This window comes from Mus caroli, unplaced genomic scaffold (genome assembly GCF_978045245.1).
Source record: "Mus caroli unplaced genomic scaffold, Mus_caroli_1 scaffold_2, whole genome shotgun sequence".
In the NCBI taxonomy this organism is placed as follows: domain Eukaryota; kingdom Metazoa; phylum Chordata; class Mammalia; order Rodentia; family Muridae; genus Mus; species Mus caroli.
The window spans coordinates 150,139,770-150,163,108 of record NW_028227257.1 but is presented as its reverse complement, the minus strand read 5'-3'; the positions used below and the strand labels follow the sequence as shown (position 1 = coordinate 150,163,108).

At 52.7% G+C, this 23,339-nt stretch overlaps 1 protein-coding gene across 4 annotated transcripts; it reads right to left on the bottom strand.

Annotated features, from left to right (window-relative positions):
- Positions 1-6,958: 6,958 nt before the first annotated feature.
- On the bottom strand, positions 6,959-21,800 carry CUNH9orf50 (chromosome unknown C9orf50 homolog). Of its 4 annotated transcripts, none has more exons than XM_085830894.1 (8): positions 21,251-21,800; positions 21,046-21,133; positions 20,865-20,957; positions 18,059-18,171; positions 16,622-16,787; positions 16,330-16,504; positions 15,886-15,992; positions 6,959-7,009 (listed from the first exon to the last, which is right to left on the bottom strand). In XM_085830894.1, the coding sequence occupies exons 1-8, from the start codon at positions 21,666-21,668 to the stop codon at positions 6,997-6,999; spliced, it is 1,173 nt and encodes a 390-aa protein (XP_085687020.1). In that variant the 5' UTR covers positions 21,669-21,800; the 3' UTR covers positions 6,959-6,996. The 4 variants fall into 4 exon arrangements, with proteins under 4 accessions (XP_085687020.1, XP_021011338.2, XP_085687022.1 ...); XM_021155679.3 differs by lacking the exon at positions 6,959-7,009 and adding an exon at positions 14,834-15,213; XM_085830896.1 differs by lacking the exon at positions 6,959-7,009 and adding an exon at positions 14,850-15,213 and having other exon boundaries at positions 16,366-16,504; positions 21,251-21,798.
- Positions 21,801-23,339: the final 1,539 nt, after the last annotated feature.

Here is a 23,339-nt window from a genome sequence, read left to right as displayed (position 1 = left end):
GCCAGTGTATGTCTATGCCTAGCCTGCAGACTTGTACACAATCTCTCTCTCTCTCTCTCTCTCTCTCTCTCTCTCTCTCTCTCTCTCTCTCTCTTCTGTCCCTCTTATCTCCTGAGGTCACTCTTCTAAGGTCACTCTTTCCCCTCCCCCACAGCCAGGCATTCTTAGGCCCTGAAGCCTCCCTCGAGACTGGCACACTCAGTCCATTTTCATTCCCCAAGGTTTGGTCTTGGCCAAATCATGATCTCCCACCGGGCAACAAACATTTACACACTGCATACCTGCCCCTGCACACCTTCCCCTTCACACTTGTCCCTGCACACCTGCCCCTGCACACCTTCCCCTTCACACCTGCCACTGCACACCTGCCCTTTCACACCTTCCCCTTCACACCTGCCACTGAACACCTGCCCCTGCACACTTGCCATTGATCAGCCTCTGGCACCCAGACATCTGCATTCACTCAACAGAAGGGTTCTGGCCGGGCAGTGGTGGCACACGCCTTTAATCCTAGCACTCAAGAGGCAGAGGCAGGTGGATTTCTGAGTTCGAGGCCAGCCTGGTCTACAGAGTGAGTTCCAGGACAGCCAGGACTACACAGAGAAACCCTGTCTTGAAAAAACCAAAAACCAAAATAAAAGCAAACAAACAAACAAACAAAAAAAGAAGTGTTCTGGGTCCCAGCTCTTGGGCTGGCTCCATGCCTTCCAGGTGCCCTCAAGAAACACACATCCCTGAGGGAAGAGGGATGTTTACCAGTGACATATGGATATGGCTTGTAGGGCACAGGAGCACTCAGGAGGAAGGCACCATGACACTTTGAGGAGGCGTAGGAGCGATCACTCCACTGGGAAAGAAGTCAAGGAAGGCTGCCTGGGGGAGGCCACAGTTTTCCACGAGCCAAATACAGAGCACAAGGGAGCATTGCAGACAAGAGGGAGCGGTGTGTTGGAGGCAACGGCTCCCCTGAAAATGTGCCGTAGGCAGTGGGTTTAGAGAAGACTGCACCACAAAGGGCAAAGTTAGGAGATCAGGCCCAGAGGCCTACAGGCCTGGACAGAGTTAGGGTGGAGGAGAAGCCCTCTGGAGAGCAATGGAGGAAGCCCTCTAAGGTCTCGTCCTGAGCACCTCAGGTGTGCGCACAGGCACATTCATGTCACACACACACACAAATAAATTATATATTATTTGTTTATGATAACACACACGCAAAACAAGTAAATATAAATGTGTCTTAGAAAAAGACACAGAGACAGTGAGGCCAATTCTCTCTTCCTGTTGGATGTCCACTTTGTCATCTGGCCCAGACCCCACTACTTAGGCCCTGGGTCCACCGAGGGCCCCTCCCCTCGCCGCCTTGCTCTACAGGATGCTCCCTGCTTAATGAGCTATGAGGAAATCAAACCCTCGTCTTAGATTTTATTTTACTTTTATTATTATCTATTTTATGTTTCATTTTTTAAGACAGGGTCTCATTATGTATCCTTGGGTGGTCTGCAATTTGTTATGTAGACCAGACTGGCCTCTGACTCACAGAGATCCACCTACCTGCCTCTGTCTCCTTTTTTTTTTTTTTTTTTTTTTTTTTTTTTTTCGAGACAGGGTTTCTCTGAGCCCTGGCTGTCCTGGAACTCACTTTGTAGACCAGGCTGGCCTCAAACTCAGAAATCCGCCTGCCTCTGCCTCCCGAGTGCTGGGATTAAAGGCGTGCGCCACCACGCCCGGCGCCTGCCTCTGTCTCCTGAGTTAAAGGAGTTAAAGGTTAAAGGTTAAAGGTTAAAGGCCTGTACAACCATGCCCAGCCAAGTTTTATTTATTTGTTTCTGTATCTTTTTATTTTTATTTTATTTTATTTTTTTAAAGGCAAGTTTCTCTGTGTAGCCCTGGCTGTCCTGAAGCTTGCCCTGTAAGCCAGGCTGGCCTCGAACTCATACAAATTCTGTCTCTGCCTCCCAAATGCTGGGATTAAAGGCGTGTGACACCACTGCCTGGCAAGAATCCACTCTTGATTCTTTCTAAGATGGGTTCTCCTTATGTAGCCCATGCTGGCCTGGAGCTCACAATTCTCCCAGGCTGCCTGACAGAGGTGCTCAGAACTGGGGTATTCTGGGAAAGCAGATGCTCTTAACTGCTCTCCCAGCCCCACCCCTGCAGAGCCTTCGCCTGGGGTGTGCACCTGCAGAGATCAGTCTGCTCCTGACCTTGACCTGAAGAGAATTCCCTGTGCACACTCTTGGCCTCCAAGCAGTTTCCTGTCCCTGCAGTACCTGTGGCCTCATTCCCCCCACAAACAAATGTGACACGTGGCTGCAGCCTCGTTGGTACCAATTTCCCAAAACCTCATTACTCACTCCTGCCCTCCCTTGACCTTGTTTGTGGAAGCCTTGGCTACTGTGCCACACACGGAGTTGGTACGGTTCCTACTGGTTTGCTTGCTTTGAGATAGAATCTCAGTATGTAGCCCAGGCTGGCCATACACAGGTCAACCTGAGTCCACTTTCCCAAGCACTGCCTCCCTGAGCTGACAAGTGACGATTTGATTTTAAAGCACCTGGATAGCAGCCACCAGGACCTGTAACCCTACTGTGTGACAAGCCCACAAGCCTGAGCTCAGGGTAGCATCAGATGTCACAGAGGTCATAGCAAAGGATGGGTTGTGACTGCTCATACAGAGAAAAATCCTAAAGCCCTCGAAGACATGAGTAAGAAGCAGGGCTCGGGCTTTAGAGACCTACTGGCAGGTGGCAGGGGTTGGTATGAGAATGGGGAGTGGGGGACATCCAGATAGGACAGGTGGGCTGTCTCAGGAAAGAAGGTATACACACATGGTTAATACAACCAAAGTTACATTTTATTATACTGAGGATCACCACAAAAGGTCCAGACCATAAATTTCTAAGTATGGGCTGGGCGTGGTGGTGCATCCCAGCACTTGAGAGGCAGAGGCAAGCAGATTTCTGAGTTCGAGGCCAGCCTGGTCTACAAAGTGAGTTCCAGGACAGTCAGGGCTATACAGAGAAACCCTGTCTCAAAAAAAAAAAAAAAAAAAAAAAAAAATTCTAAGTATAGTCCTGAGCCCATCCAAGATCTGTTCCCTCTTGAATCTCCCCAGGGCCCATCACCCATGTGACAGATCTTAGCTGAACATCAGGTCTATTCTCTAACATTAGTCTCTGAGTCAAGGGTCAGGATCCTGGGGGATACTGTCCAACCGCAGGGCAGATCAAGGTGTCATCTCTCCAAATGTGCAGAGCAGAGCACAATTGACATCATGGGGCTCTAGGATTGTGGCTGGTTATCCTGAGAGAGTGATGTCACTGGGTTCTGGTTCTCAGCTTCAGCAGCTTGTGTGTACTGGGGATCCTGACTAAGCTGTTTTTACATGTCTAAAGGGCATTTTTTAAAAAAACCATGTTCCTTACATCCTTACATGGGGGCCAAAGCTCTCTCCTTGAAAGCTAGCTCTACAAGCTGAAAGTCAGATCCTCGTGGCACCAAATCCAGATTATATAGGAAAATTTGTCCCTAGAAAGACCCTTGGCAGAGCCACCCAGGGAAAGGCCAGCCACAGAGTTCCAGACATGCAGGCTGTAGTCATGGGCCTCTTGGGAGCAGACAAGATAACACAGGGGTCTTTTGGGTTATCCCCACACTACAGGGCTATACCCCTGACACTAATGTTCTAGAGCCTTCCACCCCAACTGCCCCTCCCTCTTGGTTCAGCACAGGACCCATCCAAGAGCTGTCCCCTCTTAAGTCTTCTTAGGTCAGGCTGGACCTGGGCCAGCCCACACTGCAGAAGGAAGCCACACCACTTGTTCCTGGTCCAGTTCTCAGCCCCGTGGAACCAAAGCAAACCCGTGGAACTGCGACCCATTTCCCACCTACAGAGAGCTGCGATGCTAAAGTTCTGGAACCAGGCCGCCTGGAGGATGCCCGGCTCCATACTTATTATGGGCTGGTTGGTTGTGGGCAGGTGGTGGGACCAAGTGCTCCTCTCCCCCACCCCTGAGGGTCAGAGGAGGACTAAGGAGCTGAAGCAGGCCCGGCAGGGCAGCGGCTGGGGCTGGCGGACGGGTGCTGGCTTAGTAGGCAGAATTCCTGTCCATCCCCAGCACGGCAGTGATTACACTCTTCACACAGCCCGAGGACAAGGCTGCGGCGGGCTGGGCCTCTAGGTCTGCTTCTTTTCCCAAGGAAAAGCAGTCCTCAGCTTTTGCTGGGTTGCTTGCTGCGTGTTTTGGAGACTACATTTCCCAGTTTCCTTAGCCATGTGACCAAACGCTGGCCAATGAGATGTCAGCAGAAGTTTTCTGTGAAAGCATTGGGTAGAGCGCGCGCGCACACAGACACACAGACACACAGACACACACACACACACACACACACACACACACACACACACAGAGGCGCGCGCGTGTCCCTCCCCATCCCCCGGCCCGTTCCCATCCCCCTGACCGATATCTCTTTTCTTGACAAGAACGGGAAGCTGGAGTCTGGAGCAGGAGCAACCATTGTGTACTGTGTGGTTAAAAGCTATAGGATTTCGTTTGGTTTGGGTTTGAGTCAATGTCTCTGTAGCTGCCTTGAAACCCTCAACAATTTGAGACCCTGCCTCAAAACAATACAAAAGAAAAAAAAAATACTTAAAAAAAAAAGTAGGAAAGGTGGGCAGGGATGTAGCTGGGTCATACAGCATTCGCCTACATGTGCAAGGTCCTGGGTTCAAAGGAAGGAGGGAGGTGGGGGAGGGAGGCAGAAAGGGATTGTGGGTACATGCATTTTAGATTTGAGACCCTCATAGCTTCTACTTTCCCTGCAGCCCCTAGTCTAGTTGGGGAGGACCAGTTACCATCAAATCAAGAAAGAAAGGGCATTCTTCAAAGGGCTGAACCTGTCTATGCAAAGGGCCAGAGGTCTGTCTCCAAAGGAGGGAACATTTTGATGGGGCATAGAAGGATGTGTATGAGGCTGGCCACAAAGTTCGCAAGAAAGCTGTGTGCAGGAGAGAGGGTGACAGTCTTGTTTGTTTGTCCAGTGCCTCACTCATCCTTGGGTGATCACAGACATAGCCAGTCCGTGTGACACCACTGACAAACCAGAACAGTGGTTCCTAGGAGGGACTTGAAACCCCAGGCTGGCCCGGGTTTATCCATGGGCTCCCACCCCACCCCAATACATGCCGTGAAACATGCCCGGTGGGCTCCCTTGGCTTCCTGGAGCCCAAGCCCTTGGGGGAGTGGGTTCAGCAAGGGCCCCAAAGAGAGCTTGGCCGCCAGGGGAACCAAATGGGAGTTTCCGCTCTGGGAACAGCAAACGCTAGATGGGCCTGCATGAACAGCCACAGTCCCCTTGTCTGGAGTTCACAGAGGTGTCAGAGGCGGAGCGTCCCTGCAAAGCCTTGAACGTTGCAACCAGGGGTCCTGGAGCGCCCTTGGGCTCCCAGGAAGGACGTGTTGTTGGGAGCGATCCTTCTCTGTCGTCCCCCCCCCCATCCTTTTCCGCGGTCCTGGGAAGACCCGGCTCACCCTTTCAAGTCGGCCTGGGAGTCCCCCGGGCCGCCCTCCCCAGCGAGGGCCGGGACATCAAAGCGGCCGCCACGGGATCCGGTTGCGGAAGGGGCGGGCGGGCCTTGGGGAGGTGGCTTTGCCAGGCTCCCTTTCATCCCGGCTGGGAGCCGACTCCCCGGGAGGCCGCTCTGGGCTTCAGCGAGTCCCTGCAGGCCAGGGGAGGGAGGACGTGGGGATGCAAAGCTGCACAGAGCTGTGTGACCTCTGCATGCCACTGCCTGTCTCTGGGCCTCGGCTTCTCCAGCTGCCCGTCTCCCTGACCAGCAATCTCAGGCTCGGGCTGACCTCTGGGAGGGGTCTTTTAGGAGGTTAGCGCTGTACAGACCACTCTAGCTGTCCACACACAGCTGATCCCCCCACCCCCCTTGCAGGTACAATATAACCTTATATCCTTTCTCTGTTACGCCTCTGCAAGTTCAGAGCGGGCAGGTGACTTGCCCCCAGGTCACACAGCCTGTGGGGAAAGTCTAGGCTCTGACCTTAACACGTGACACTTGCAATAGATTGCCCTTCCAGAGATGCACATAGCATCTCCATTTTACACAGGGAGAAACTGAGGCACTGGGCCACACAACCTGGTAAAAAACAAAGATGGGTGCTGAGCAGGATGGCACTTCTGGCCTCAGACCCTAGAGACTGCATCACAGACAGACAGCCTCTGGCGGAGACAGGCAGGTCCTATGCTCAGTTCAAGCAGGGAGGCTGGAGGTGGACATTATGACCCCCCACCCCCCACACACACAGGGGGCCACTGAGGAACACAGAAATGACCGAGTTGAAGCTATGTGGGAGTGGGGCTTCCAGGGAGGCAGAGACAGGCAAATCTCTTTGAGTTTGGGTTTGAGGCCAGCCTGGTTTACAGTGAGATCTGGGCCAGTCTGAGCTACACAGCGAGACTCCACCTTCAAAAAAGAGCAGGGTGGTGGTGGTGGTGGTGGTGTCTAATCCCAGTACTCAGGAGGCAGAGGCAGACAGATCTCTTTTAAGTTTGAGGCCAGCCTGGTCTACAGAGTGAGTTCTAGGAGAGCCAGAGCTACAGACAGAAACCCTGTCTCAAAAAGCAAGCAACCAAGCAAGCAAATAAACAAAAACAAAGAGGGAAGAGGGTCCCCTGGATGGAAGCCACAATTTGTACTGGTTTGTCTGGGTCCTGACAGATTTCCCTGTGTGCATGTCAATGTAAGCACAAGTGTGAGTATGTGCGCGCGCGCGCACACACACACACACACACACACACACTCCATTTTACTGCACTGACCCAAGGCTGTGGTGACCCCACTCTCTGTGAAACTGTGATTACAGAACTCTAGAGGGTCTTCTTCGGTGTCAGGCTCACCTGCTGGGGAGGGACAGTTTTCCCAAGCCTCCCTCAGGGCTCCAGGTGCATCCGGGTTGGTGGGATGGGACAACTCCTCAGGCTGGAGATTTAAAATTCCTTCCTTGGAAAAATCAGATAATCACAGAAGTCAGATAGCGTGAAATGAATGTGAGTCCTGCAAGCCCAGAGGAGCCTGGCAGAACCCTCAGACAGCAAGTGCAGGGCTCGGCACCCCGCCCCCCCCCCGTGCCCCCCATCCTTACAGGCAGGGAAACTGAGATCCAGGATATGAGATGCTCACAGAGAGGGCCCAGCCTCTGCCCAGTGTGTGCAGAGGCAGGCTGTGCTGCAGGGGTTCATTGAGAGCTGTCCCTGTGCTGTAGGGATGTGTGACTGAAGCTCGGTTTGAGCGTGAGAAAGCTCCAGTGAACCCATGCTCAGATTCAACAGGGCTGTCAAGTACAGCGTCCCTGTCTCCGGAAGGAGAGCCACACGTGCAAAGGCCCTGGGGCATGAATGAGTTCGGCTCAACAACATAGCATACAGAAGTCAGGGGCCTGCTGCAGAGAACATGAGGGTGTGGGCAGAGGCTGAGGTGAAGGAGCACAGGAACTACCGTGGGATTTGGAGAACGGCCCAGGGAGATGCTGGTGGTGGATACTATGAAGGTGGCAAGCCAGCGGGGATATCAAAACTGAGCATGCAGGACTTCACCACACTGCAGAATCAACCTGGCTGAGAGCAACTGCAGAGGGGCTGGCCAGTCTCTATGCCTTTCTGGACCCTGCTTCAGCAGCACCTAACCACCCAAGGAGGGAGATCAAAGGGGGCATTTGCAAGTTAGATTCAAACCTTGGGAGCTGCTGGAAATATTATTAGGGTCTCCACGGCTACCAACTCTGGATGTTCCTGAAGGGAGGAGGCATTCCCTTCCCCCAGCAGGGATTCGTGCCCTGGGTCCTGCTTGAGTTGCAGCCTCAGCCTGAGGCTAGGGGTAGACAGCCCCCCTCCTTGGTTGTGGGGACAAGGTTGTGCCGCTTCTCTAGAGTGTGGACAGCTGGTGGTGGGGTGGACAAAACACCCGGTCTGCGCTGGGGGAGGGTCGGAGAGAGGACAGAGGGAAGAGGGAAGAAAAGAGGCAGAAATACTAGAGAGAGAGAAGGCAGAAAGGGAAGGAAAGGGGAGGCTGGGGAGAGGGTGGGAGTCAGGACTGGGGTTAGGAGGATGCTGTGGGTAGGAGATGGGGCACTGAGCTGGGAGAAGGATAACAGGGGGGAGGGGAAGCGGTGGTCCTCGCTGTCTGTCACTTTCCTCACTGTGTCAGCACCACTTCTTGCTGGTCCTTCCCTGGCATCTCCAGCTGGGTCTCACAGGGACTGCAGTCTCCAGTCTAGCCAGCTCAGGTCCGAGCGCTTAGCCAGGGCTTTCCCTCCAGGGTCCCAGGCCTGAGCCTGGAGGTTATGGAGGGGCTGTGCACACTTGTGTGATTTGTGAGGGCTGTGGCCTGCGCCAGACAGCCTGCTTGCATCCTCCATCAGTCACTTCCTAGCCCTGTGAGCTGCAGGATCCGACCAACCTCTCTGTGTCCTCAGGCTGAGGCTCAAGCTGATGCTATCAGACTCTCACCACGTGGGTGGCAGTGTGGGTTCCTTTAGGAGAGGGCCTTAAGTGTGTGTGTGTGTGCGTGTGTGTAAGAATGTGTTTCTGTGTGAGTATGTGAATGTGTATGTTTGTGTTTGTCTCTGTGTATGTGAGTGTGTCTGTGAGTGTCTGTGTGAATGTGCCTGTGTGTGAATGTGTGTCTGTGAGTGTGGGAGAGGAAGTGTCTAAGTGTGTGTGGGTGTCTCTGTCAGTGTGTGTCTGTGTATCTATGTCTATGTATGTGTGTCTATGTGTAAGTATATTTCTGAATGTTTATATGTCTATGTCTGTGTGTTTATGTGTGTGTTTGTCTCTGTATATGTGTGTGTGTGTCTGTGAATGTGTGTCTGGTCTCTGTGTATGTGGGAGTGTCTCTGTGTGTGTCTGTATCTATGTGTGTGCATCTGTGTGTGAGAGTGTGTGTCTCTGTGTGTGTATTTGTGTGTGCCTATGTCTATCTGTGTGTGAATGTGTGTGTATGAATGTATCGGTTTATGTCTGTCTCTGTGTGCATGAATGTGTCTCTGTGTATGTGTGTTTGTGTATGTATATGTCTATGTGTCTGTGTATATCTCTGTGTGGTAGGGATGTCTGTGTGTGTCTCTCTCTGTGTGTCTGTATGTGTATGTGTGTGAGAGGTGTCTGAGGGTTTCTCTATGAGTATATGTGTGTGTGTGTGAGTGTGTGTCTGGCTGTGTGTGTCTGTATATCAGGTGGCTCACAGCCAGGATCCTGATGCTTTCTGGCTGCTTTCTGGCACCTGCACACACATGATGCACATATATACACAGAGGTCCACATATAAATAAAAGCAAAATGAAAGAAACACACACATGAGGGCCAGGGGTGGCTGGTTCACACCTTTAATTCCGGTGTTCAGAAGGCAGAGGCAGGAGGATCTCTGAGATTGGAGCCAGCCTGGATTGTACAGAGAGATTCTGTCTTAAAAAAGCAAAGCAACTCACAGTCAGCTAGTGGATGGAACACAGGGCCCCCAATGGAGGAGCTGGAGAAAGTATCCAAGAGCTGAAGGGGGTCTGCAATCCTATAGGTGGAACAACAATATGAACTAACCAGTACCCCCAGAGCTCGTGTCTCTAGCTGCATATTTAGCAGAAGATGGCCTAGTCGGCCATCATTGGGAAGAGAGGCCCCTTGGTCTAGAGAACTTTATATGCCCCAGAACAGGAGAAAGCCAGGGCCAAGAAGTGGGAGTGAGTGGGTAGGTGAGCAGGGTGGGGGGAGGGTATAGGAGACTTTTGGGATAGCATTTGAAATGTAAATGAAGAAAATATCTAATAAAAGAAGTCAAAAAAAGCAAAGCAAAACAAAAAACCCCTGAACAAACAAACCACCCCCCACACACATACACACACACACACACACACACACACCACAATCAAACAATGCTTTCAGCCTAAGGCTTACTGGAGTGGTTATAGCACTAGGTTCTTCCTCAGCCATAGAGCTCAGCCCTCCCTGGAGCCTAGACGGACTGAGTTCCTGGTGCTTATCACTGGGACCTAGTGGACCAGCCACCTCTTCTGCCTGGGGACCTGAGAGGATCCTGTACCCAATTCTTACCTTCCCTGCCTGACCTTGGTGAGAGGACAAAGATTCAGAGAGGCAGTCGTGTCCAGTTTCCCGGGTGGACAGGGCCTGATCCTGACAAGCAAGCCACCTTCCTGGGTTCATTGGCTCAGCTGTGTGACCCCACACAGTAGCTGCACCTCTGAGTCTCTTGTGAAATCACCCAGTTCTTTTACCTCTTTGGTGTCAGGTCTTGCAATTAGAACAGGAGAGAGGCTATGTGGAGGTCTGGAGACATGGCACAGAGAGCTGGTGACTCCACACAGCTGACAAGAATACCCACACTTGCCCTGAGATACTCTGGGGCTCAGTGTCTCCAACCGAACAGCTCAGCAGCCGTGGTAGGCTATGAAGCGGGGTGCACAAAGCTGGCTTCAAGAATTTTGCCTTTGCTTTTCTGTGCAGACTTATTTTTATTTTCTGTGTACAACTGTTTTGCCTACATATATTTTTATCTGTGCACCATATTCATTTCTGGTGCCTGTGGAGGCTGGAAGGCAGGGCCGGATCTTTTGGAACTGGAGTTAGAAATGGTGTGAGCTGCCCTGTGGGTGCTGGGAACCGAGCTTGGGTTCTCTGCAAGAGCAGCCAGTGTTCCTCATTGCTGAGCCAACTACAGCCCCAGCTTTTTGGTTTTGTTTTTCTAAGACAGGGCTCCTCTGTATGTGCCCATGACTGTCCCAGAACTCATTGGGTAGACCAGGCTGGTCTCAAACTCACAGAGATCTGCCTGCCTCTGCCTCCTGGATGCTGGGATTAAATGTGTGTGCTACCATTGCCTGGCTCAGTTTTTGTTTTGTAAGAGAGTTTCATGTAGCTCAGGCTGGTCTTGAACTCAGGATGTAGCAAAGGCTAACCTGGAACTTCTGATCATCCTGTCTCTACCTCCCGAGTACTGACAATAAAGGCATGTACCACCAAACCCAATTTATGAGGTGCTGGGGACTGTACACAGGGCTTTCTGTCTGCTAGCCAAGCCCTGAGCCCCGGGAAATGCTCATCCTTACTTCAGTGGTTTTGAGACAAGGTCTCACATAGCTCAGGCTGGCCTCCAGCTCCTGACTCTGTCTCTACCTCCCGAGTGCTGGAATCACAGACATGCTTCATCACACCCCGCTACAAAGCAGGATTTGAGTAGAATCCGTGTGCAAATCTGATGTAGCAATGGCGCTTCCTCACCACACTGGGAACTGGGTTACGGGGCTGCAGAGGCTGGGCCAGGCCTCTCCTCCTGCATCCTGGGCCTGCCCACCATCACACACTGTCCTAGACCCATATGCATGCCTAGTAGAGTGGATACTAACAGGCAGGGGCGGAGGGGTTGGAGTTCTCTGCCTGACCTTCCTCCTGACGTGAGCTAATACCCACAGTCCTGTGACAAGCTCAAGGGTCAGCAGAAAAAGGTCCCACTTTTCTAGGGTCTCCGAATCCACATTCCAACCCCTCATGCCAGCGTCAGAAACAGTCAGTATTTTACCTTGCTCACAAGACCTGGCCCTGAGGACAGCACAATTGCAGTGCTGGCCAGCCCAGTGCCTGCCATGAACTTGGGGCAGGGCAGCATGTGTGGCCCATACTGGGTGCTTAGTCTTGGCCCTTCAAGAGACAAGCTGCTGCAACAGTCCCATGGACTACACACAGCAGAGAGGCCAAAGTTCAAGGCCATGGGCCAGAAAGCACAGCTGGGCACTTGGGGCAGTCACTGGTGGTTTGTGGAGTGCCCCTGCCTCAGCCCTCCTCAGTATCACTTTATGCATATGGGTGTTTTGCCTGCATGTATGTATGTGTACCACATGTGTGTTGGTTGCCCATGAAGGCCAGAAAAGACATCTATGCCTGGGATGTAACTAGATTTACAGGCAGCTGTGAGCCACCATGTGGGCACTGGGGACTAATCTCTTGTCCTTTATAAGGATGGCCAGTATTTTTTAACCACTGAGCCATCTCTCCAGACCAGGATCACTCATCTTTCTTACGGACACTGGGTAATGGGAAGCATGCAGCCTCTCCCATGGGACACTTGCTTTGCAGGGACTGTCTTGGAACCCCATCAGCACTCAGAGGCCCGACTCACGATGCCAGCATATCCATCCAACTGAGGTCTCCATGAGCGTTTGGGAGACCTTAGTCCTCCTGGACAGTACAATGGCAGCTGGCATCCCTAGGGTGCCAGTATGGCTGGTTTCACTGGAGAACAACGCTTTTCCTAGGCCTGCCTGGACTTGCTAGCTGCCTGCGAGGGTCCTGTCTGGCCTCCAGGGAACCATCTTGATATCAGTCCCTTCTTCCCAGGCCAGTCTGCCAAGTCACCTCCCCTGCTGAGGCTTCAGTCCCTACTGGGGGGGGGGGTAGGATGCACAGAGCTACCCCATCAGGACAGCCTCTGGTGGGAGCAACACTGCCAACGGTGGGCTCAGGATGTGTTAGACCTCTCTGGGCCTCAGTTTCCCAGGAAAGAGCTCTCCTGAGCATGGTTTCTGAAGAAACCCCGTGTCCAGCTGAAGCCTGGCAGGCTGCAGGAAGCTGTGCGTGGGTCAGTATCTGTCTCTCTGGCTTTAGGGTGCTCAGGGTTACCTAGAGCTTTGTAGACCAGGCTGGCCTCGAACACTGAGATTCTCTCCTGCCTCTGCCTCTCAAGTGCTGGGATTAAACCCATGTGCCACAAATTCCAGTTTTTTCTCGCTCTCTCTCTTTCAAGGGCTTATTTTTAAAGCCAAGCATAGTGGTATACACCTTTGATCTCTCCACACTTGGGAGGCAGAGGCAGGAGGATCTCTCTAAGTTCAAGGTCAGCCTGGTCTATAGAGTGAGTTCCAGGACAGCCAGAGCTGCATAATGTGACACTGTCAGGAAAAAAAAAAGTTTAATTGTGTTGGTAATGTGCACACACACACACACACACACGTGCACATGAGCATGCACACATGTGAATGACCATGAGAGAAGTTAGAGTCCAGAAGAGAAGTTGAAATTACAGGCAGCTGTGAACTGCCAGGTGCGGGTGCTAGAAACTAACCCCAGAGTCTCTACGAGAGCAGCTAGACACTGAGCCATCTCTCCAGGGCCACACTGTGGGGACTGGACCCTACTCCTCACACGCGGTACAGCATACACAACCACCCCTCACTTCTAGGGCTAATAAGCCACCTCCTGGGTACAGGTTACAGAGGCTTACATGGCAGGGGACATTCCAGAGAAAGGGACAGAGCTTCCTGTCTGGATAGGAGACACCCCCCAGCTGTCACCCCAACAAGCCTAGTTCCCCTTCTCCACTCAACTTGGCCCAAGGGACATAGTCTGTGACGGTGATCAGGGAAATGAGAGCGATGGGAAGGCCTCACAAGGGGAGAGGAACAGACTGGCCCCAAAGCACACGGCTCACAGATAAGATACCCGCTATGCTACTGGGAACAGACCCAAAGCTAGGATTTTCCCCTAGCTCCCCTGTGCCTGGGGCCACCTGTCAAAGGCCTCATGAGGCACACGGTAGGTATGGTGGCACTCACTTTAATCCTAACCCTGAGGTGGGCAAGGCAGGCAGGTCTCTGAGTACCAGGTCTACAAAACAAGTCACAGATCAGCCAAAGCTCCGTGTGAGACCCTGCTCAACCATCCAGACAAAAACGTTCAGTGTGGACTCTGGGAAGGAGAATGGGACCTCTCTGAGGAGAGACAAAAAACCCAGGACCGAGGTCACCGGAAAGGGTCTTTCCCCAGCCTCAGCATTCCCAGAGCCTTCTTGGTCACCTAAGTTCAGGTGTCACATGAACGTCGATGTTGTGGCTGCAGGCAGATACCACCTCTCTGGAGTACCAGTTCTCTGGGACCCGGTACTCCAGAGGTCCATGCTTCAATATGCAACACATGTTCTGAAGTGTGTTATCTCTGTGTGTGCAATGGGCTGTGTGTGTGTGTGTGTGTGTGTGTATGCACACTCGTCTTCTCCATGTGGGACCATGTCTGTTTGCCATCTGTATGGTCATATGTGTCAATGTGCTGTCTGTTTATGTGGTATGTGTGTGGATAGCTCTTTGTATCTGTGTTTTTCCATGTGTATGTGTTACATGTGTGTCTCTCCGTGTCCATGCATATCTGTGGTGTGTCTCCATAAATATGGACTATGTGGTATGTGTTGTCTCTATGTATGTGTGTGTGCAGTATGTGCCTCTCCATGTGTGGGGTCTGTACATGGTATATATATATATAATATGTTTACTATGTGTCGTGTACCTGGCAGTATCTGTTGTGAACATCTGTAGTATGGTTTTCTATGTGTGTGGGGTCTCTATTAGTGTGGTATGGTGTGTCTGTGTGTTCTCCCTGTGTGTGGGGTCTCCAGGTGGTGGCTGTGTATGTGCTATCCTGTGTGTGGGGTCTCTGTGGTGTATGTGTGTGTGTGTGCACACGCACGCATTTGAGCACGTGCAAGTATGTCTCCACGTGTCCTGTTTCTGTGCTTGAGGTGTTCTATGTGTGGGATCTCTATAGTGTATGTGGTATGCAGTGTGTGTGTGTGTGTGTGTGTGTGTGTGTGTCCTACTTCAACGTCCAAGTTTTTCTCCTTGCGTGGTCCGCTCTGTGTGTTCCCAGACTCTCCGTGAAGGCCAGGTCTCAGGGTTGCAGGTTGGAGACTGGATTCCCACAGTGGGACGCGCCAAACCCATCACAGTGAGCACTGCCTAGGGGAAAGTTTCTGACAACGACACCCGGACGAGAGCTGAAGTTTCGCGGCGCAAAGCCAGGCCAACACTGCCCCCGCGCGGTGCGGTGCGGCGCTGCAGGCGGCCGGGGAAACTGGCAGACCCGGCACGCGCGGCGCGCAGCAAGCCAGAGAAACGGGGATTCCACATCTTGGGTCACAGCCTGAAAGCTCAGAAAGGGACCGAACCCCGTTCCAGCCCAGCGCTGTTGACGTTGATGCATCGCGTCGCATGCCGGGTCAGCCCTTCATCATCCCCAGCCCATCTGGTCCCTAAGATGACCGGCCCAGTCCAACCCAAACCCCCAGCTTTAGCATTCCGTCCTCCCCGTTAGACTCCACTCCGCACCGAGTCCGAGACGTTTCTTCAAGGGCCAGCAGGTGGCGATAAAGACCTGGCCAGAGCGCAAGAACAAAGTGAAACTCCAAAGAGGGAGGGGCGGCACCCAGGCTTCCCCCAGGGGTTCGGACATGGAGTGATGGGGCACCCAGGTGTATGGCAGTATCTATGTTAATGCAGTAGATAAATTCTAGGAGGCCTGCCACGGTGACTCAGGCCACTTTCCCCATGTGGATTTGAACACCGGAGCAGATAAGAGAACTAAGGATTACCCATACACAGGGTCTGGATACCCATATCATGTACTAAAAGGTGGACAGAGAAAAACTCTGGCGCTAAAGACAAGAAGTTGTTTATCCACTCTCCTAGGCTGAGGTTATGGCTGGGGGTCTCCTTCAGATTTAGGTTTGGGGTTGTGTAGTGAGTGGTCCACCCCTTGGGAAAGCATTCCCTGGGACAAGCTGAGCCCCTGGGCTGCACTGTCTCCCACCCCCAATATCCAGCTGTCATCAGCTTCATCCCAGCTGTGTGAGCCCACACCAATCTCCCTCACCCAGGAACCCCAAGTGGTCCCCAATCAGGCACCTAGAGTGGCTTTTCCTGGGAGACCTAGTGATCCATCCCAGGCACCTGGGAGGTGTGTTTATTTGTGGGGCGAAGAAGCACTCTCCTCATTGCCTGGCATGGGTACACTCCTGAGCAGGGGGGAGCTCTGGTAGGCATTCACCTGTGAGCCTGCTGCCGGTTTGTGGTGGACGGCAGGAGCAGCTGGTAGCCCTTAGGGCGGCCTTGCTTCAGGACAGACTGCAGCACCAAACTGGGCAGAAAGGATTCCTAGAGGGAGAAGGATGCCTGGCATGGCACTGCTGAGGGGACCCCAGGGAGGAGACAGGGAGCAGTCCCCTGGGAGTCCAGGTGGGAGGAGACAGGTCCCAGGGGCAGGCGGGGGTAGGGGAGCAGGTGGTTCCACATTACAACTGTCCTAGGCTGAAGCACAGCCCACCCACTCATTAGCCTGGCTCAAGGGCCTCCTCCCCCTTGGCTCCACCCTGAGGGAGGTCAGGCCACACAAATCCAAGCCATAAACCCCATGGTGACTCAACAGAGAGGGTCCCCTACAGAGTCACTGAGGGCTGGTGCTTCTGCTGGCGGGCTGCCCTGGGCTGCTCACCAGCTTCTGGTTCCAGGGATGGGGCAATTTGCCCACCTGATCCACATTGTTAGGGGTGTCCAGGAAGGTTCTGAGGCCTCCCCGTGGCCTTGGGATGGTGGCCCTGGAGATGAAGGGTAGGTGGCTGCTCACGGAGGCATCCTCAGAAAGGTAGAGCTGTGGTTCCTGAGCTGACCTGTTGGGGAGAGGGGTGCCTATAGTTTTTTGGCCCTGAGTTCCAGACCCACGTACAGTTTGTAGCTGGAGGACCTAGACCACAACCCTTCTGCTTCCTCTACCCACAGAGCCTCACACTCGGGGGCAGGTCCAGAATGAGGAGCTGGCCACAGTGTCTTGGGCCCTGGGATAAAGGGCTCTGGGCAGACTGTCCAACCATCTCCCAACACTCCCGAGCACCCGTTCTGACACAGACACAGCTGGCAAAGCTGTCTGCTCACTCGGAAAGATATTCTGCCGGACTAGAAGAGAGAGAGAGAGAGAGAGCAGAGTGAGTTCCCTGTCCCCTCCCCCAGGGAGGGGCATACTGACACGCCCCCACCCTCTCTCCTTCCTCTGACTGGCAAGGCTAGACAGAGCCCTGTCTCCATGGCAACCGCAGGCTCCCCAGTGCCTGACGGTTGCCTCCAGAGAAGTCCTATGTTTTAAAACTACCTCCCTGTGACTATTTCTGCTATACCACAAAGCTGATCCCTGTCGTGGTCCTACTTCTGCTCCAACCGCCAATGGGCCCCTTTTCTCTAAAGTAGGAGGGCCAGGTACCCCACTTTGGAAATTCCAGAGGATGCCAAGAATCCGCAGGGGTTGGAGGGGAGGGGTCTCTCGGGGCTGGAATCCCAGAGGCTACCTCTGATGGGAGAAGCCGAGGGAGGCTTGAACCTGATGCTATGGGGGGTGTGCCACAGTGCTTGGCCTGTCCTAGGATTTCTGGAGCACTCTGCCCTCGGTTCTAGGCTTCCATGGCTCTTACACAACCACCCTTTGCCTCAATTTCCTCTGCAATCAAAATAACCAGAAGCCGGAGTGCAGCATTAGTAGGCAGGAGGACTAGAATTTCAAGGTCAACCTGGGATACATGAGACTCTGTTTCAAAAAAGACAAGTCTGCATTGCTAGTCTTAGTAGGCACACGAGCTCTCAAGTCTATTAGCTGAAAAGTCTATTAGCATGTGAAGCACACACATGCACAAAATATAGCCAGAAGTTGGGCTTCCCTGATTCATGTGAGTGTTAAGGGGAGGTGTCCTGGGGCTACTGAGTCTGGAGGACAGAGGCTGGGTACCAGAAAGTCTTGTCTTTCTCATTGGCCTACCTGCTCCCAGCCACCCATTCACACAAGTCAAAGGAAGCCACCCCTAGAGCTGAGAGGTTCGCTCCTGCCTGGGGTTCTGAGTTTCTCTCTTAGACCCTTTCAACATTTTTCAAGAGAGAAGATATTTCCTCTTCTAAGACTTGCTGGACATCTGGTCAACCTGACCCTTGGACTCTGTGAGGGACTGGGAAACAGTAAACTGTGGTGGCTGAGGAAGGGCTCTTTAATGCTAACAGGGCCCGGGCAGCCATTGTTTCCTTGGCACCATGTGCCCAATGCCACCCACCTCTGCTACCTCTCTGTAGAGTCATTGGCCTGCCCTGCTCTCTAAGGACCTGGAGCCACAACCTGTGGCCTCTGCACTCCTCGCTAGTTTTTTTTTTGTTGTTTTGTTTTTTTCTGGAATCTTCTGTGTGCTCACCTGCCCGGTTGCGTTCCCAGTACCGGAGTGCTGTGTCCTGCAGGGTCTCGTCTGCGAATCGTACCCGGAAGGGACAATAGCGTTTTCGGGGTCTTGAGCCTTCTCCAGCGGGGCTGCAAATGAGCACAGTCTTCACTTTGGGTACCTGTGTGCTGTGGAGTCTGCTGAGAGGAAATGAGAGGCCTGGGAGCAGGGCTCCTCGTAAGATCTTAGGTAGGGCTTGGAGAGATGGCTCAGCCTTTAAGCGTGCATTCCTGAGTGCTCCTGAAGAGGACCTGGATTTGGTCCTAGCACCCACATTGTCGGCTTACTGTCTGTGACTTCCACTCCTGAGGTAATCTGACACCTTCTTCTGGCCTCTGCAGGCACCAGGGCTCAGGTGAACACCCTGCCCTCACCCACCCAAACAAAATATAAATCTTGGACAGATTTTGGTTGGTGGCAGAGCTCTACCAGTCACACGTGCTCCTTCCAGTCATCATGTGACATGTTTTATCCCACGAAACCCTGTCACTATTCCAATTACAAGTGAGGAGACTGAGGCACAGAGATGTCTGGCCCACAGCTGCCACTCTCAGACAGCAGGCTAGAGCCATGGAGAGGTCCTGACACACGGAAACCTGTCTCCTCCTCTGTGATGAAGATTAAGCCAGGCACGGTGTGGCGGGTGGGACACTTGGGAGTGGGAGGTCAAAGGATCAAGAGTTAAAGGCCATCCTTGGCTACATAGTGAGTGTGAATCCAGCCTGGGCTACGGGTTGACAAATAAGCAGATAGAAATAAAAATAAGGAAATGATGGTGCCCCACCCCTTCCTCAGCACAGGTGTGAAGAGATGGGGTGGGCTGCAAGAGCATCCTGTCGAGGGTATGCCGGGCTGAAGAAGCGTCTCTAGTTTCGAGCTGTCACGATAGCTGTCAGCCTCGATTGTGCCGCCGAGGCCGTGTGAGCCGGGGCACACTGTCCTCAGGGTTCCACTTGTCACTTTTCTCCTTCCGGTCATGTGCTCTGTTACAGGCGGGATCATTCCGCCCGCCGTCACAGGAACTGGGAGAGTGGAGTACCCCGTGTGGGGAGGCACCTAGAACAGGGCCTGTCAGTGGGGTTGTGCTCCATAGAGGGTGTGTTATATTTGTATGTAATAAAAATGTTAGACCTGTTCACTTCTCCCTCAGGGGCTGGGCTGCCAGCCTGGTTACCTGATCACTCAGAAATGCCCCATTGGACCTTCTCCACCTTGGCCACATGTATTTACACACCCATACCCACTGATCCTGGGCCATCTTTGTGGATGCATAGGGTGTGTTTCTCACTGTCCACCAAAGAGCCATGCAGCCGGGAACCCGACTATAGGTGTTGGGGCTTAGTTAGGGTCACAGTGTGTGCATGTGGAACCTCAGCTCTGTCCTGGCAACAGGGCGAGGCTGAGACATCTCCTAGGTTCTGCCCGACAGTGACACCATGCTTCCCTGCCTGGGGAAGATCACTCACTGAAGCAATCTATCGTACTGAAGGAATGTTATGTATACATAAGTGTCCAACTCTAGACTCCACTTTTTGTCTGCATGTAGGTCTGTGTGAGGGTGTTGAATCTCCTACAGCTGGAGTTATAGACAGCTGTAAGCTGCTATGTGGGTGCTAGGAACTGAACCTGGGTTCTCTGAAATAGCAGCCAGTGTTCTTAACTGCTGAGTCATCTCTCCATTCTCCTAAGTCTCTACTTTGATCCTAGAGAACTGGGTCAGAGAAATGTGCAGTGATCCATTAGTAATGTCTGCCAGGGATACAGACAGAACAGTAATGGTACGCTTGCTCTGTATGCATGTTCCCTGGTCCATCTGGTCCTTCCTTAAATTGATTGAGACAGGGTCTCCTTTGTAGCCCTGGCTGTTCTGGAATCACTATGTAGACCAGGCTGGCCTTGAACTCACAGAGTTGCTTACTTGAGCCTCCAGAGTACTGGGATTAAAAGTGTGCACCACCACATCCAACTCTCTAGTCTTTAAACCCCCAGACAATGGCCTTCACCCTGCACTTGTGCTCCAGCCTGTTTAAACCTGTTGTTTCCTTCCCCCCTCTCCATTAAGAGCTCTTTAGCATCCATTTCCAGGTGAACATTAATGTGGGTTAATGTCAGGGATCTTTCTTGGTTCCATCTCTCATTGTCTGTTCCTCTAGCATCTGATACACAGTAAAACTTCATACATGGGTAATGCTTCTAAATGAGAGAAGAGTTCAGCAGCAGGTGGATTCAGGAATGGATCTCAGCTGGGTAGCTGGATAGTTATGCAGACAAACATGTAAGCGTGTGGGTGGCTTTATTACTAGCGGAGAGATGATTGGCATCCTGGGTTTATATGAATGAAAGGATAGCTGTCAGGCTGCTATAGCCAGAGGGGATTTCTGCATAAACAAAAGACTGGCTGTCTGGCATTCCAGCAGTTTGGGGGCAGTTATGAGTTCATGGCCAGTTAGATGCTTCAATGGCTAGGTGTATGGAAATTCACAATAGCTTCTAGAAGACCTGGTTTGTGAGTAAGGGGTTAGGTGCGTGCAAAGATGGATAGGTGAGTGGATCGATAGATACACGGTAAATCCATTACTAAATGCCTGGAAACAAGGGAGCGAACAAATGCCTTCCTGTTCCCATTCCCAGAACTCATGGCTTGGGGAAATAATAGAAGTGATTGTTAGGCAAGCCTATGACCTCCTTTCCATCCCCCAAGCCCACGTGAAGGTGGGAGGAGAGGAGAGAGTCAACGCTACAAAATTATAGCACGTGTGTACTCACAACAGCTACTACTCACGGATGGGCCTTTTTGGCTCTGACAAGTTCACCTCTTGGGAGCCCCAGGATAGTCTTCTCTCTAAAACTGTTGTCCCAGTGCAATGGTTGGTCCCTCAAAGAGAAAGAGGTCACAGCTGATGTGAGCAGAGGCCCACCATGGTGGCAACCCCTCCTTCATCAAGAGGGTCCCCTCCGCTTACCACAGGTCTGGGAGGAATAAGCAGCTGGAAGACCGAGAAGCTAGGCAGTGATTTGATGTACTCCTAGGGTTCTGTGGCGCTGAGGGTGCTGGGAGGGGACAATAGGGGGAGGAGGAGAGCCCGTTGAGATGGAGATAGTCCTCGCTTGGGAACCCCAGACTCCGCGCACACACACCCACTCCCCACCCCATCCCCGCGGCCTCACGGTCCGCCTCTGGGTCTGTGCTCGTGGAGCTCAGGTGGTGCAGGAAGTGGCGGAACTTGTTGGGCAGCAGCTTCCCCAGCAGCGTGCCCAGGGAGTCAGGATTGTCGCGGGCTGCGGGCTGCCGGTTCCCCCGAGTTCCCGTCTCCCGGGCCGAGCTGCTCGGCTGCAGCGGCGGCAGTAGCAGTGCGCGCGCGGTCCCACGGTCTCGCCGAGCGTTCGGGGACTCGGGGGACCCGCAAGGCAGGCGCTGGGACTTGCGGTCCCGCCGCCTCGCGCCGTCTACATCTCGCCCCGCACGGCCTTCGAGCAAGGGCAGCAGCATCGGCAGCCCCTGAACAGGGCGGCGTTGGGTGGTCCCGTCGGGATATCCCTTGGGCTTGTAGGCCGGGGTCCCCTCCATGGACTGGCGCCGGAACATCCTGAGTCAGAGCTCGGCTCAGGACACCTTCGCGCCCGGGGGACGCGCAGGGGCGAGCGGGGCCGCAGGAAGGTCGTATTCCAGCCCGCAGTCCATAGCGCCGGGAAGGGGCAGCAGAAGCCAACTCCGGCGCAAAGGCGGTGAGGGCGGGAACGCCAGCCCTTTGGGACGGCTGTGACGTTGACATGAGCTAGACCACGCGGAGCGCCTGGCACAGTGCAGAGCTCGCTGCACCTGCTGGCCGCCTTTCCTATCACTTAGCACACTTGGGAGTGGGTGTGTCTAGAATGTGCAAGAAACTGAGCGTGGCGGCCCTTGCCTGTGATTTCAGCACTTGGGAGGCAGACGCAGAGGCTAGAGAAACAGATCAGCGAGAGGACCGGACTTCCATTCCCATACCGTATATACAGAACAGCTCACAGCCTCCAGTGCCAGTTATCCGCCACTCTCTTCTAGCCTCAAGGTCACCAGGCACGCACAAAATGCACTGCCATGGAGGCAAGACACTTATACTCATATTTAAAAAAAAAAAAAAATTAAGGCTATTGTCAGGAGGTGGTGGCACATGTTTTTAATCCCAGCAGGATTAAAGGAGGCTGAAGCTGGTGGATCTCTGAGTTCGAGGCCAGCCTGGTCTACAAAGTGAGTTTTAGGACAGCCAGAAAACAGAGAAACCTTGTCTTGAAAAACAAAACAAAACAAAACAAAACAAAACACCTCAAGGCTATTAGTTGTGGAAGTGCACAGCTTTAGCTCCACCACCTGGGAGGCAGAGGCAGGCATCTCTCTCAGTTTGTGGCTACCCTGGTCTACATATGAATTCCAGGCCAGCCAGAGCTACACAGTAAGAACCTGTCTCAAATGCAGGGCAATGGTGGCACACACCTTTAATCCCAGCACTTGGGAGGCAGAGGCAGGCTGATTTCTGAGTTCAAGGCCAGCCTGGTCTATAGAGTGAGTTCCAGGACAGCCAGGGCTACACAGAGAACCCTGCCTCAAAAACAAAACAAAACAAAAAACAAAACCAGAGAGAGAGGGGGCTGGTGAGATGGCTCAGCGGTTAAGAGAACTGACTGCTCTTCCAGAGGTCCTGAGTTCAATTCCCAGCAACCACATGGTGGCTCGCAACCATCTGTAATGGGATCTGATGCCCTCTTCTGGTGTGTCTGAAGAGAGCAATGGTGATATACTCATAGGCATAAAATAAATAAATCTTAGGAAAAAAAAAAAACAGAGAGAGAGAAAACCTGTCTCAAAATAAACAATAAATTCAAGGTTGTGCTTGGCTATATACCAACTTCAAGGTCAGCTTGGGCTAAATGAAATCCTGTCTAAAAAAAATATGATTTAGAACAGTGTTTCTCAACCTGTGGGTTGTGACCCTCACAAGGGTCACAACGGCCTTTTCACAGGGGTCACCTAAGACCATCAGAAAAGGGCTGGTGAGATTGGCTCAGTGGGTAAGAGCACCCGACTGCTCTTCCAAAGGTCCAGAGTTCAAATCCCAGCAACCACATGGTGGCTCACAACCATCTGTAATGAGATCTGACGCCCTCTTCTGGTGTGTCTGAAGACAGCTACAGTGTACTTACATATAATAAATAAATAAATCTTTAAAAAAAAAAGATCATCAGAAAACACAGATATTTACATTACAATTCACAACAGTAG

Bases quoted from the DNA above. Each gene is read 5' to 3' on its own strand.
- CUNH9orf50 (XM_021155679.3), bottom strand. From the start codon at position 21,668: ATGTTCCGGCGCCAGTCCATGGAGGGGACCCCGGCCTACAAGCCCAAG. The intron at 16,505-16,621 runs GTGAGGCTCTGT...TCTCCCCAACAG, and splicing joins TTCTGGACCTGCCCCCGAGT to GTCAGCTCAGGAACCACAGC. The intron at 15,993-16,329 runs GTGAGCAGCCCA...TTCTCCCTCTAG, and splicing joins ATCCCTGGAACCAGAAGCTG to GAATCCTTTCTGCCCAGTTT.